The sequence below is a fragment of the Marmota marmota genome, unplaced genomic scaffold (assembly GCF_001458135.2).
Source record: "Marmota marmota marmota unplaced genomic scaffold, marMar, whole genome shotgun sequence".
NCBI lineage: Eukaryota > Metazoa > Chordata > Mammalia > Rodentia > Sciuridae > Marmota > Marmota marmota.
In genome coordinates, this window is record NW_026000026.1 from 13,588,422 (window position 1) to 13,601,512 (window position 13,091).

Below are 13,091 nucleotides of genomic sequence, written 5' to 3' on the forward strand. Positions count from 1 at the left end.
GGTATAGAACACTGGAGAAAGAAATTGAAGAAGACCTCAGAGGATGGAAAGACCTGCCATGTTCATGAATAGGCAGGATTAATATTACCCAAATGACCATGCTATCAAAAGCAATATACAGATTCAATGTCATTTACATCAAAATATCAATGACATTCTTCACAGACATAGAAGAGTCCTAAAATGCATTTGGAAGGATAGAAGACCCAGAATGACCAATACAATTTCAAGCCATAAAAGCAATGCTGGAGGCATCACAATACCTGACTTCAAATTAGACTATGGAGCTGCAGTAACAAAAACTGCATGGTACTAGCATAAAAGGAGACACATCGACCAACGGTGCAGAATAGGACACACAGAGAGACCCACACATCTGAAGTCATCTGGTCCTTGAGAAAGGAACCAAAAATATAGATTGGAGAAAAGACAGACTTTTTAACAAATTGTGCTGGGAAAACTGGTTATCCACATGAAGAAGAATGAAATTAGAGCCGTCTCTCTCACTCCGTGCAAAAACCAACTCGAAATGAATCGAAGACCCAGAAATTAGACCAGAAACCATGCAACTCCTAGAAGAGAATGTAGGGTCAACACTCCAGCTTTCAGGGATAGGCAACAACTTTCTCAACAGGACCCCTAAAACTCAGGAAATCACGCCAGGAATTAACAAATGGGTGGCATCAAATTAAAAAGCTTCTGCATAGCTGAGGAAGCAATCAGAAATGTGAAGAGAGAACCTAGAGAATGGGAGAAAATCTTTGCTAGTCACTCTTCTGACAGAGGATTAATATCTAATGTATAAAGAACTCAAAATCTTTACACCAAAAACAAAAACAAAAACAAACCAAAACCAAAAAACCAAATAGCCCAATTACTAAATGGGCAAGTGAATTAAACAGACACTTCTCAAAAGAAGAAATACAAGTGACCAACACATATATGAAAAATCATTAGCAATCAGGGGACTACAAATCAAAACTACCCTGAGATTTCATCTCACTCCAGCCAGAATGGCAGCCATCGAGAATATAAACAATAATAAATGCTGGGGAGGATGAGGAGAAGAAGGAACGCTTTCACACTGTAGGTTGGACTGTAAGTTAGTACGAGCACTATGGAGATCAGTATGGAGGCTCCTCAAAAGACTAGGCATGGAACTACCATGTGACCAGCTGTACCACTCCTCCGTATTTAACCTGAAGAATTAAAGTCATCTTGTTACAGTGATCCATGAAAGCCCATGGTTAGCAGCACAATTCACAATAGCCCAACTACGGAATCATCAATGGATGAATGGATATAGAAAATGTGGTATATATACACAATGGAATTTTATTCAGCCATAAGGAAAAATTAATTATGTCATTTGCAAGAAAATGGATAGAACTAGAGACCATTATGTTAAGTGAGATAAGTCATACTTAGAAGGTGAAGGGTTTTATGTTTTCTCTCATATGTGGAAGCCAGAAAAGAAAAAGGAAAAGAAAGGTAAGGGATCTCATGAAAATTCAAGGGAGATCAGTAGAGGAAAGGAACCACAGGGTGGGTGTCGGTGATGGCTGGGGAGTGATATTGGCCTAATTATATTCTTTGATTGTGTGTATGTATGAGTATGCAGCAACAAATCCCATCAGCATGTACAACTACAAAGCACCCATAAAAATGTGGGGAAAGCAATTAAAATGAGGCCTCAGGGAGGTTTGTGTGTGCCAGTTGGACTGATGTCCTTATTAGAAGACGAAATTTGGACATACAGAGAGACGGATGATGTATGCACACAGAGGACTGGCCATGCAAGGAGACAGTGAGAAGCCTAGCCAAGGAAAGAGGCCTTAGCCTCTGGCCTCCAGAACTCCTGTTGTACTAAGGCCACCAGTTGGTGGCACTTTGTAATGTCAACTACGGGAAGCATCAACCTCCACATCCAAACCACCCACAAGTCCTGACCATCCTGACTCCATATCCATGTTACCCTAGAGATAATGCCTCCTTCTCTCCATCCCTCTTAACACTACCAAGTCCCTGTCACTGCCTCCCAGTGACACTTCTCCACCTTGCAGCTGGAGGACCTTGCACTGAAAACCTGCTGCTCGCCTCACAGAGCCCTTAGTCCTGCCTGACTTGGTACCTTCGGGGTTGGCTCCTTTCCATCTCTTAGGGCTGGGCCTCATCGTGGCTCCTGAGGAGGAGCCTCCCTAAGCAGCCCCTCGGTCCTCTCTGACCTCTCTTCTTATCACCATTTTCAGCACTTATCCCATTGGGCATTTTCTGGTTGACTTATTTTCCACTCCACCCTTCCAACTGGAATAGGAACCCCCCCCTGAGGGCCACATCACATCCTTTTTGTCCCTGGGACATACAGCGGCACTTGGCAGGTGGGCAGCACCCACTAAATGCTTGCTGAAGAGCTGAGCACCTGAGCAGAGAGCATTCACACCATCAGGCTGAAGCTATAGGAATCTATGGAGCAAACATGTGCTCATTCATTTAAGCCATCCCGAAGATAAAAACAAGCTTGCCTTTGTGCTTGGGAGTTAAAATAAAAGATAAGAAATTTCTGGGCTGGGGTTGTGGCTCAGCGGTAGAGTGCTCGCCTAGCACCTGCAAAGCTCTGGGTTTGATCTTCAGCACCAGATTAAAAATAAATAAATAAAATAAAGGTATTGTGTGCAACTACAACTAAAAAATAAATATTTAAAAAAAGATAAGAAATTTCTAAGCAAATGACCCATGTTACTAGGAATCCGTTTCAGCCACTTACTAATGAAAGTCTTTTTTGCACATGCTTAGCACTGCTCCAAGTGATACATGTCCTGGTTGAATCCCCTGTTGGATTCGGGAGATTACAGACCTGACGTCTCTTCCCTGGGCCCCTGTCAGCAGCAATAATGAAAGTCCGGGTGGGAATGGACTTGGCTTTACATGGAACCGGGGACTCTGACTTTTCTGAAAATCAGGCTGCCCCCAACCACTCTGGAGGCTCCATTATGAATGGGACTCCTTCAGTCCTTGGAAGCCTGAGATGGGGTTTACTAGAAAGTTCCATCCGTCACTCACTTGGGCAGGTTCTTAGTTTCTCTGAGATTGATTTTGCTGCTGCAGAGTCGACTCTCTGCAAGAAGCAGATAAAAACGCAAAGGTATTATAAGAGTGTGGGAGAAATAATAAATTGGAATGCTGCTCGGGTAAAAGCCCAGACCCTCTCATTCACCAGCAAGTCGGTTTTAATTTCAGTAACTGTGGGTTGCTGTAAAGGAAATAGGAGCCCATCAGAATTTGGTTAAAGCTGATGGGCCAAACAGTAGACTTCAGTTTCAAACTATCTAGAAACCACACCCAACCACCAAAAACACATGTTAAGACAACTCTAATTGTACATTTCAAAGAACAAGTAATTTTGTTTCACTGTGGTCATTGCTAATTCCAATCTAAACACACCCATGTCCTGTTCTCTGTATTTGGGAAAGTGCTTGCCCCTCCCCCACCCAGTATAATTTAATACTGAAGCTCAGGGAGGGCAATTCAGCTTTTTTTTTTTTTAACTGTACCCCAAGCTCTGGGGGTGGTGGACAATGAAGGCTTGTGGCATGTCCACTGTTAAGCTAATTACTCAGACAGCATGGGCCTCAAATGGGCATTGGAGGCATACTGATTAGATGCTTTGGATGTAAGCAACAGAAGGACGCCCGTGACCCCTGAAGGCTAAAAAGGATTCCTCAGAAGAGCGTGGGTACCCAGTGGACCAAAGGATGCTCTGGGAATCCAGCTGGTAGCACCTACTCTGCTTTTCCCAGGACCTCTTGTAGGTGTAAACGCATTTAGCGTCTGCTCATTATTTTTAAAAGTCAGGGTCCTGGAGCGATCCTCCTGTGGGCACAGCTACAGATTTACCTGCTTGGTGGAGGTGATGCCCCCTGACTGGCAAGCTCCCCAGGATTGGCATCCCTGGGGGATGGGTTCTGTAGCTAAATAAAGGTCCCTGCAGGCTGGGTAGGCACAACCATCACTAACTTGTTCACTGCAATTTTGCGTGAAGCAGTCCATGGCTTGCGGTGAGGGAGGGATGGGGCAGGCAAAGGCTCCATTGTCCATGGAGCTAATAAGTATGGTGTGTCGCCTGGTTTGGTGAAGGACCCCACTCTCACTGGTTCATCTCTGTAGTGGGCAATGGGTGCCCATGGGCTGACCATACAGAGAGATTATTAGCATCTCAGGACCAATAATCAGGAAACAGTGAGTTCCAGGTTTAGCTAGAATCCCATATGATTCCTAAGCAACCAAGATCCCACCAGGCCTCAGTATCCCAGGATTTCTACCCCTGAAGCACCCTAGTCCAGTAGCATCCAATTCCTCAGGTTCAAGTGTTGATAATAACAGCACCTAAGTGACAAGACAGTGTAAAGAAAGAATGCAATGCTCCTACAGGAATCAATCAGAACAGTACCCAGTGGATGCTCACAGCAGTCTACCCATAGCTATAGTTTGGCCTCAATCACCCTACAGGAACTCCATTTCCCTGTTCTGAAGTCCTGTCCACCAGACTGAGGATAGGTTACTTGCAATCCATTCTCAACATAGCAGGGAGGACACAGGACCCTATCTAAACATCTGGATGTCTGAGTGTTCCCAGATCAACCCTCAGGAACACAGCCTGCCTAAGAGCATTCCTCCAGCCCAGGACCCCTAGCAGTATGGGTGATCCTTCTTCTGATACCAGGAATTGCAGCCAGGCTAGGTTTCACTTCTGTAACTCCAGCCCCTGTCATATCTTAATCAGCCTCTCTAGCTGAGTTTTAGCTAATTAAAGGTTGAAACCTGGGAGACTGCAAACCCAGCCTCTTTCCTTGGGATCCCCAATCCCACATGGAACTGACCCTATGGGAAATACAGGAGAAAAACTTTAAGACCCAGAGAGAAATCACCCACAATTCCACCTCCCAGAGAGAATCACTCATTTTTTTTTGCTTTCTTTATGTACTTAAAAAAAATAAGGACAACCCCCAAATGAAAATATACTACACTCTGTTTCTTGAGTTAATATGTCATAAATATATTTACATGTGCATAATTCCCTCAAAATTTGTTGAAGCTGGGGTCTCTTGTTGGGTGTTCAGGTTTTGGTTTCCTGGTCTTCCTTGCCTCCTGGGCACCTGGGTGTTGCTTGACTCTGTTCCATTGACCTATCAACTACTGAATGATCACATGACTTCTCCAACCCCCACTTCCCAGAAACACTTAGTTCACCCCTTCCACCAGAGAGGACCCTTTGGCTGCACCTCAGGCAAAGGCAACCCGAGTCCCCTGTGCCTTTGGAAGCAGGAACTTGGGCTCATGATCTCCTTTTTTATTCCGCACCTCCATCATGCTGTGGCCAGTCCAGGCACCATTTCTGACCCTTGCTTCTCAGCCAAGCTCCTCATGTCCCAGAGTGCCTTGCAGCTAGGGTGAAGCAGCGGCATAGCTTGGCTCCAACACTGTCACCCATAAGGCAGTGTCCTGTTGCCTTAAAAAATGACGTGGGTGGCATCTACTGAGCACTTGCTCTGTGCCTGGCAAGGTTAATGTTCGCCTCCGCAAGCATGGAGAGATTGTGGCTTTGCAAATGAGGAAACCGAGGCACAGAGGACTAAGTTGCGGGCAAGTTAGTGGGCAGCTGGAACTGGAACTGGGCAGCTGAATTCCAGGGCCCCGTGTTTCTGCAGCCTCTGTAGGTGGAAAATAAGGACCTTCTCTCTTCAACACTCTCAGATTAGCATTTAACTGGGGATTTACAAAACTGTTCATGCCAGCACGTCTATAGTGTCCCATTGCAGTCTTTCCAGTAAGGTGTGCTGGGAAAGCCCTGAATTCAGATGCCTGAGAGCATGTGGCTTCTGGTGCCTGGACTTCCCTTTAAAAATCATGTTCTTGCCAACAAGCTGCAGAGAGGGATCCTTATGTGAACTTGATTTGAACTTTCCCTGGATGGGGGCAATTGAGGCATGAAACTCAATGGCCCACAAATCTTAGCCCCTGGGCTTGGTGGCTGGATGACCTGGGTGCATGGGCTCATTTCCCCTTCCCTGCCACAGCGTCCACCACAGGGAGGTGTACAGTGTGCGCTGTCTCTCTCTCTCTCAAACACACACACACACACACACACACACACACACAGAGGCAGCTCATACTCATATACATACTTGAAAGTGGACATTATGGCAGGAGTATTGGCCACCTGCTCTCCCCTCTGGGGAAAGTGCACGTCTGCTAATGGCCCACATGTGGCTGCAGACGTGTCAAGGGTGTGACCATGCATGAGAAGAGGAACAGCAGTTCTATTCTGGGAACTTGGGTGAACAAGCAACGAGCTGGGGAGAGCTGCGCATGTACAGGCGACAGCTGCTTTCCTGTGTACAAAGAGCACTTACAGATCAATAAGAACAAAGATTCTGTTCAGAGTCCAGTATAAAGCTGGGCGAAACCTATGACCAGGCAGTTCACTGGCAAAGCAATCCAAGGGCCATAAAACCCAGACTCTTTTCCTGTTTCCTAGTGACATGAGTGCAAATCACAACTACCAACCTGGCCACTGCAAGATTCTTAGAGTGCTAACGGTGAGGGCTGGTGGGATGTAAGCAATTCCTGCCTTTGTAGGCCACCCAGACCCCACGACCCTCCAGGACCTGGCTCGCTGACCTCTGACATGGTCCACCTCCTGGCCTCAGCCCCTCGCGGCCCAGCAGCCTTCTCTCCTTGAACACATTCCTGCCCTCCTGCGGGTCAGGCCTCTGCGCTCCTACCTGGAGGTTCCTCCAGCCCTGGTTAACACCTCCTCCTGTTCTCAAGGTCCAATTGACCTGTCTATCACCTTTTTAGGAGCCTTCTTCAACCTCCCTGATGCTCCTGGACCTGTTCTGTAGGCAGCTCTTCAGTCTTGTAATTACTTCCACCTTTGAGGATTAAATGCCTGTTTGACTTTGGTTTCCCCAGGGGGCAGGGAGCCATCTGACTGTCCTTCCACCTTCACCATTGCACACCAGCAATGGCACATGCAGAAGGAGCCCGATACATGTCCCCCAAGTTTAGACTCTGAACACAGCTCTGCCAGACAGTTCCTCTTCCCCCACCTGCCTGTCTGTATTCGCATTTCACATAAGAACATTGGTGACAGAGAAAGGCCTGGGCCTTGCCCCACAGAGCTTCAGGGTGCCCTACATGGGAACAATAGGGAATTTTGTGGCTGTTGTTGGTATTATCACAGTAGCCAAGGAGGCTCCTGTGGGCACATAGGACATCAGAGAGGGAAGAAAACATGGCACTTGCCACCAGGAATGAACATGAGGTGATATCCCTAGCTCCAGCCAAGGCAGCAGCGCCCTGTCTCCTCCTTCTCTGGGTCTGGGGAGCTCTGAGCAGGGTCAGTGCTATGGTAACAGCACGGGACTAGCAAGTCCTTGGTGTTAAATACCTACCACGCATCAATCCTACTTAACCCTTTCAGCTCCCCAAGGCCACAGCTGTCACCATTCCCCATTCACTGATGGAGACACAGACCCAGGGAGGCTCAGTGGGTACAGGTGACAGGTAGGAACATCATGAAGCAAGGGTGGGATCTAGTGTATTTCCAAAAACAGTGTTCTCAAGCTCTCTGCAGCACACAAAGTGTGCTAGTTTCAGCCCAGCCAGCTGACTTCCAAGTGCACGGGCAGAAGACTGGGGACGGTCTGCCCCTACCAGTCACCTCAGTGCCCCTGGCCTGCCGGTCATCACTCCAGCGGGCCTGACATCCTTTGGGACCAGTCTTCCCACATGGCCTGTCCCTTTCTTCTTTCTGCCATGGATCTAACTTCCTAGGTGTTAGTTTTTCCACATCAAGGTCTTTTGGAAACAATCTGATAATCCATGTGGCGACAGGATTTGGCTTTGCACAAAAGTCATTCTCACTTAAGGAACAACAGCACCAAACCTCCAGCTACAACTCATAACTGCCCCTGAACCACCTTCAGATTTAGTCCTCCCCAAGAGGCCCCTTGCTCAGCTCAGATGCCCCAACTTCACTCAGTTTTGCAGCCTCTTTTTCCTTTGCAACAGGCTCCTGATCTCCATGTTGACCTTGAAAGTGAACCTCCCTATCTTAAAAATTGTAACAGGGGTTCTTTCTGGCTTGCAGCTCTCATGAGCACAGTTGACTCCCAATATGTTGCAAAAATATTTCTTCATGTGTAGCTTCTAACTGGTTTGCCATCCAGATGGTTTTGAAATCAAGGAAGCTGCTATATTTGCCTTGAGCTGGTTATTTTGAATTTAGAGATTACAGCCTTGGTCAGAAGATAAGTGAAACAGCTGCCTGGGATGATTTGCTTGCGACTTGCCAAGCGGCAAGATGAAGTTTCCATTGATAATTTTGTTTTAAATAATTAATATGATTACCCATCTCTATTCATATTTAATTTTCAGACAAGTGTGTTTTTACTTAATTTTCTTCCCCATTTTTATTCTGGGTTTTGAAGCTCCGCATCAACAACTAATTTATTACTGTACAGCCTGTGATTTTGTCCTAGTTAATCTGTCTCCAAATGATAACTTGCAATCACAAAAAATATATGGCTAGAGATGAAAACAGGACCAAAATCTGAAAAAAAAAAAATACAAGTGAGAAAAAAAAAACAACTTTGGTTTCTCTTTTTCCCCCTCAAGCATAAATTGTTGAATAAGGAGATTTTTTAAAAGCCAGAAATTACTGAGGAGGGAACCAAAGCTGGCAGCTGGAGAGCTGGCCTGATACATCTGGCATCCTGGGTTGGAGGCAGGTTCGCTGCAGCGGGTAACTGGGTGTTCCGCAGTCTCCCTCCTGTCCCGAACCCGAGGACATTGTCAAGTACAGATGGAGGGAGAACAAATGGGAAAAATCAACGTCCCCATTAGAAACCACCTAGGCTGTGTTGTTTTTCCTGGGGCCCCGCTGTGCCCTTGATTTCCTGATTGTTCAGAGCAAAAATAACAAAGTCCACCCAACCTGCTGATTTGGACAAAGATTTATGTGAAAAGCTACCAACTGGGGTCAATCTCTCCATACCACACCAGACCAGTGGCTCTTGGCAGGGGACAATTTTGCCCCCAGGAGACACCTGGCAATGTCTGGGGACTTTTTTTGGATATCACGACTGGAAGGGGGTGCCACTGGCAGCTGGCAGGGAGAGGTCAGAGATACTGCTAAACAGCCCACCATGGGCTGGACAGCTCCGCGCCCCCAACAAAGACTCTGGTTCCAAATGTCACTTAGTCGTGCTGAGGTCCGGACGCCCTGGCGAGGGTGTGTGTGTGCATGTGCATGCGTGCTCAACCTGAATGTCCTTGGTAGGGCACTCTGGGTGCCATTCTACTCCAAGCTTCTAGAACCTGGACACCAAGTTCACATGCCTCAGCTCAGGTACCAAATGATGCAAGTGGCTGAGGGATTAGCTGGGCTGTTTCCTTTTAGGAAAGCAAGAGGATCTTGCCATCTTGTGATGCAGCCAGTGGCAAAAATGACATTTGACAAAAGTACCCCGTGGAAAATGGTTCCTAGGGTTCCTGCTGGTGACCGAGCCCTCTTGGCTGCTCTCCTGCGGAATCTGTCTGACCTGCTATAGCAAAAAGTCACCAAGGAATGAAGCAGCAGGACTCCCCAAGAGCCTTGATGTAAACTTCCAGTGACTTTATTGGCATGTTGAGAGACTCGGGCCTGCCAAAGACAGCAACCCTGCACTGTGACTGAGAATGTCGGCTCCCGGGGTAATGTGTCCTACCAATCAGGACTGCCCTGTTCCCCAGCATGGGAGAGCTGGGGGCCGGGTGCTGCAGGAGTGGATACGGACACAAGGTTTCCTTGTCCGCGCATCTCAATACTCAGCATGGACTCTTCTTGGCTATCCCTGGATACCCTTCCGGTCCTGACTTTCTAGTAAGTCAACAGGGTTGTCTCAGGCCTATTTTTGCCAAAAATAGGCACTTTGTAGCCAAGGATAGCTGTGTGACCTCTCACTTCCAGCTGAGTAGGGAAGGCAGCCCTTAACCAATGTGCCTTTTGAGGGGTGCATCTGCAACTCTTCAAACTGAGCACACCCTTCCCTTGACCTTCCTTACGGAACCTCTGTATCTTCTCAAAACATCTTGTGAAGAAACCAGGCTGTAAGAAATGCCTGGGCTCAAAGAGCTCCTGTGCCAGAGGTGGGCTTTGTTCCCTGCCTGTGGGTGGAGTTGAGTGCCCACGGGTGTGGGCAGCACTTCATGGCCATGGAACTGGCTGCCATTCACGGGACACTTGATTGGTCCCAGGGGTGCCAGGCAGCAAGCCGAGGGCTTCTCTTGCACACCCTCTTGCAATCCTTGCAGTGATCCCCAAAGGCAGCGAGTCAGCTGAGCCCATCTGAAAAGGAGGCAGTTGAGGCGGACAGGGCTGGCAGCCAGCGGCCAGCGCTGATGGCCACATGGACAGGGCTGATGGCCACGCACACAGGTTGAAATAAAGCTGATCTGGGTTTCCAAGCCAGAGGGTTTGACTCCAGGGCCAAAATTCTTAGTTCTTCATCATGTGAGGATGCTCCGGATGAGCCCTGGGCTGAGCCACACTTCAACAACTGCTGTTGTTATCATCATTTTTGCCAACAGTGACTGGGCCCCCATAATGACATGCCACACTCAGGTGGCATTTACAGAGTCCCCACCCCATGAAGAGCCATCAGGAGGCCACTGTCTTTTCTACTAAGTTTTTCAGGGGGTCCTTGACTCTTTCTGCCAGGCCTGATGGGCACCAACCTGGGCCCAGTTACACTCCACCCTCCCCTAACTTCTCCCAAGCTGAGCACCGCGAGGTCCACAGATCAGCGGTCCATTCCAGCAGCACTCCTCTGAGTGACCTGGGGTGATTGCCCCGGCTCTGGGGGGTCTCCGTGGACCTGGGATACTTCTGTAACTTGTTGGAGGACTGCACCCCTGGGGCCCTACACAAGGAACTGCTCTTGGCCTATGGAGGCCAGTCCCCAAAGACACAGAGTGACAATTCCTCCTGCCTGGGCTCCTCTGCAGCAGGGCTGCAGAGGGGCGCTTAGAGCACAGCAGCACTAGCCAGGCGGGGTACAGCAGTCCCTACGACCTCAGGGAATGTCAGACTGTGAACTCTCTCCCTCCCTTCTCTTCTCAGGCGGTGAGACAGAGTGAGGGGGGCGGAGTGGCACCTACCTCCCAAAAGCACCAGCATACAAGCGTAGGGGAGCATGGCTGCGGGCATCCGGTTGGGGCTCTCAGGAAGTCCTGGAGGCGCGTGCACTGAGAGGGGGCGAGGGCGCGTGGTTCTCTGGCGGCAGCGGACCCGGGCGTCCAGGCTGAGTCCTGAGACAAAGTTGCAAAGGTCCTGCGCTCCTGCCCCTGTCGGCTCTCACACGCGCTCACCCTCCCGGGCTGCGGAGAGATCTAAGTGGAGCTGTGCACTCATAGGTCCGACTTGCCAGAAGAGGTGGAGACAGCCCCCAGCGTTGCGCGCTCACCCGCGCAGCGCTCACAGCCCTCTGGAGCAGCTCCTCCTGCCATTCAGACCCCTGGCAGACCCCGGCAGACCCAGCTCCCCACCCTGGCCCTTGCCTCCGCCAAAGTCTTTGCAGTGGGCAAGGAGGCCTCCCCAAACCCTTGACTCCTCCAAGCAAGAGTGGTGCGCTCCTAGAGCCAAAGCGCAACCCTAGCCAGCAATTCCCTGGAAGGGGAAGGACGTGGGGGTCGGAAAAGCTCCTCTAAAGTCCCGCTGGGTCCTAGGACCCCTGAAGTTTTTGTGTAGGCTTCCAGACACTCTCGGAAAAGTTGTGTTAACTTGGAACCCAGCAAGCAGAGGAGCGCAGTGAAAGTGGCCAAGCCTGCTGCCCAGAATCCAACAGCCGCTCTGTAAATAGCGGTCCTCAGCTCCGCAGAGCATCTAGGCAGTGTGGAAACACAAGGGCAGGCGTCTTCCCACCCCTCCTCCTCTTACTTCCTCACAATCCTCCTCTGAGTGAGTCTGTTCAAGGTGGAAGGCAGAGGTAAGGCACGTGAGGACAGACAAACTGGCTCCTCCTACCAGCACCCTCGCATTGGACATCCTTGGTGGCATCCTATTCTGCAGGCAAGCCTGAAAGATAGGTGTGAGGGCACCTGGGAAGAAGACTTTGGCCTTTGTTGGTTTTATGAATGGGGTGGGGGGAGCTGGATTGCTCCTCCAGGCCTGGAGGTCTTGCTGCTGAAGTAGAATGGTGGTGGTGGTGGTGGGGGGGGCGGGGAGACCTGTGGATCCCAAGGACCAGCTTCTGGTGCAGCTGTGAACTGGGAGAGAGAGAAAGGAAGAAAAGGAGAGAAATGGGGAAGGAAGAAGTGAGTCAGAAAAGGAGGAGGGAGTGAAAGGGATCAAGGATGGAAGAATGAGGAGGGGGGGGGCAAAAGAGAATAGGGAGACATAGAAGAGAGTGTGCTGTTCCCCTGGGGCAGGGTGGGGGAATCTGTGCCCTGGGGTTGCACGAATTAATCTGTGCCACTTTTGTGTGCTGATCATCCCAGAAGAGGCTAGGACATTAGCTTGCCTTGACTTTTTACCAGAAACTTGAGCGATACTCTGGGAGTCATAGAGCCCTTCGCCATCCACCTCAGGACCCTGTCCAGGCCTCCTGGCCACCCTTGCTTTCCTGCTATCCAGAGGCAACAGCAAATACAACAGAGTGGGACCACAGTGTGATTTTATATAGTTGGAAATGTGAGGAAAGTGACCGGTTTCCTTCTCAAAAGTGACAATTCCCCCTATTTCTGTGGATTACCAAAAGTGGCATGAGGCTCAAGGTGGCCTGCTGAAACTAGAACTGGTGAGAACCTTCCGTCAGACAATGGCCACATGCCTCACATTAAATCCAAATAAGAAAGAGATAACTTTTATGGGCCAGAGGAGAGTTGTATAGGGTGATTATTTATAATTGCATAATTATGACTGTGAAAATTATGTGTCTTTAAATTTGCAAAATTTATAATTACAGATAGTATAAACACTACATGTAATTCTGGCCATGACTGCTGAAAACTGCCCTCTCTGGGCTTCCGAATGTGGCATTTCCAAGTTT

At 49.0% G+C, this 13,091-nt stretch overlaps 1 protein-coding gene across 1 annotated transcript in view; it reads right to left on the reverse strand.

Annotated features, from left to right (window-relative positions):
• Apcdd1l (APC down-regulated 1 like) overlaps positions 1 to 11,457 on the reverse strand; it is a 52,965-nt gene extending 41,508 nt beyond the window's left edge. The window contains 1 exon segment of the mRNA XM_048810877.1: positions 11,203 to 11,457. Coding sequence (XP_048666834.1) covers positions 11,203 to 11,251 — 49 coding nt within the window. The 5' untranslated portion in view covers positions 11,252 to 11,457.
• Positions 11,458 to 13,091: the final 1,634 nt, after the last annotated feature.